The 1234-nt window shown below is 60.6% G+C and overlaps 1 protein-coding gene across 1 annotated transcript in view; it reads right to left on the bottom strand.

Annotated features, from left to right (window-relative positions):
- The window catches only part of DNAI2 (dynein, axonemal, intermediate chain 2), a gene marked incomplete at both ends in the record, with an annotated part of 5897 nt that overhangs the window by 1924 nt on the left and 2739 nt on the right, over nucleotides 1-1234 (bottom strand). The window contains 2 exons of the mRNA XM_010021983.1: nucleotides 289-411; nucleotides 618-757. Coding sequence (XP_010020285.1) covers nucleotides 289-411; nucleotides 618-757 — 263 coding nt within the window. The remainder of the gene's footprint in view (nucleotides 1-288; nucleotides 412-617; nucleotides 758-1234) is intronic.

Consider the following 1234-nt stretch of genomic DNA (forward strand, 5'->3'; position numbering starts at 1 on the left):
AGGGGCTGGGAGCAACCTGCTCTAGTGGAAGGTGTCCCTGCCCGGGGCAGGGGTTGGAGCTGGATGATCTTAAGGTCCCTTCACACCCAAACCATTCTGGGATTCTGTGATTTGGAGACATGCCAGCGAGATCCCATGTTTTGGAAGCACATCAACTCCTAATCCTTCAAGGTGGGTGGGAAGATGCCACAGGCTGCAGCGCAGGGCTCTGGGTCACTCTGGGCAGCAGACACTTGTGCTGCAGCCCTGCATGCCTGCCCCTGGGGTCCGGGTGCTGCACTCACTCACCAGGGTGCTCTCGAACTCCAGCGTGACGGCACCCAGAGCTTGCTGCAGGATCCCCTTCCGGGAGATGTCCAAGACCAGCCTCTCCGTGGGCACGGACAGTTTGCGGATGTCCCACCACAGCACCTGCAGGGACGAGGAGCAGGACGGGGCTGCAGGGGCTGCTCCTGGCTCGGCTGTGGGCGCTGGGAGCTCCCCCGTGCCAGCCCTTGCTGCCAGCCTGGGGCCTGGCTCTCATGCTGCCGTGGCTGGAGAGGGGCAGGGGAAGCTCTTTTGGGCTGTCAGCGCCTGCCAGGGGGTCCCTGTGTGAGCTCCCTGCCCCTGCCCTTTACCTGCCCATCGGTGGAGGCTGAGAAGCAGTCGGTGCCCGTTTTGGACTGCAACCAGATGGTTCCATACACGGGGTCCCTGTGGCTGACCTCCACGGTGGACACCTCCACGGGCAGCTGCCCTTTCCTGGTGTCCCAGTAAGCTGGGAAGGAAAAGGAGATGTTAAGATCTGCACTATCTCTTGCCTGGCTCCTTTGCTTGCCATGTGTTTCCCAAGGAGATGCTGCCCCACTGCCCAAGCCAGAATGGGAGCAAACCTCACTGGGTGCTCCCCCCCACCCCCCCCCCTCAGAAAGAAAAAACACAATTGGCACCTTCAGCAAACTCCGACCTAGAGGGTGGTAACATCCTAAATAGCATTTCTTCAGCCCTCAGCTCTCTGTGGCAGATGCACGACAATCCCCAGAGGCAATAAATCCCCCCCGGCTCCCCCCTGCTCTGCACAAGGGGTTGTGCAGGGCCAGATGTGGTCTAAGCAGCCCCTTGTCAACTCTAAACAGTGCCTCTTGGACGCGATGATGCTAAAATCTCTCCTGTGTGACCTGATCCTTGCTCTGCTCCCCTCCTGCGCGCCCAAAGGGTGCTGGCTAAGGCAGGCAGGGTCCCCCTGGCCAAGTTT

The sequence above is a fragment of the Nestor notabilis genome, unplaced genomic scaffold (genome assembly GCF_000696875.1).
Source record: "Nestor notabilis isolate BGI_N333 unplaced genomic scaffold, ASM69687v1 scaffold17249, whole genome shotgun sequence".
Taxonomy (NCBI): Eukaryota; Metazoa; Chordata; class Aves; order Psittaciformes; family Psittacidae; genus Nestor; species Nestor notabilis.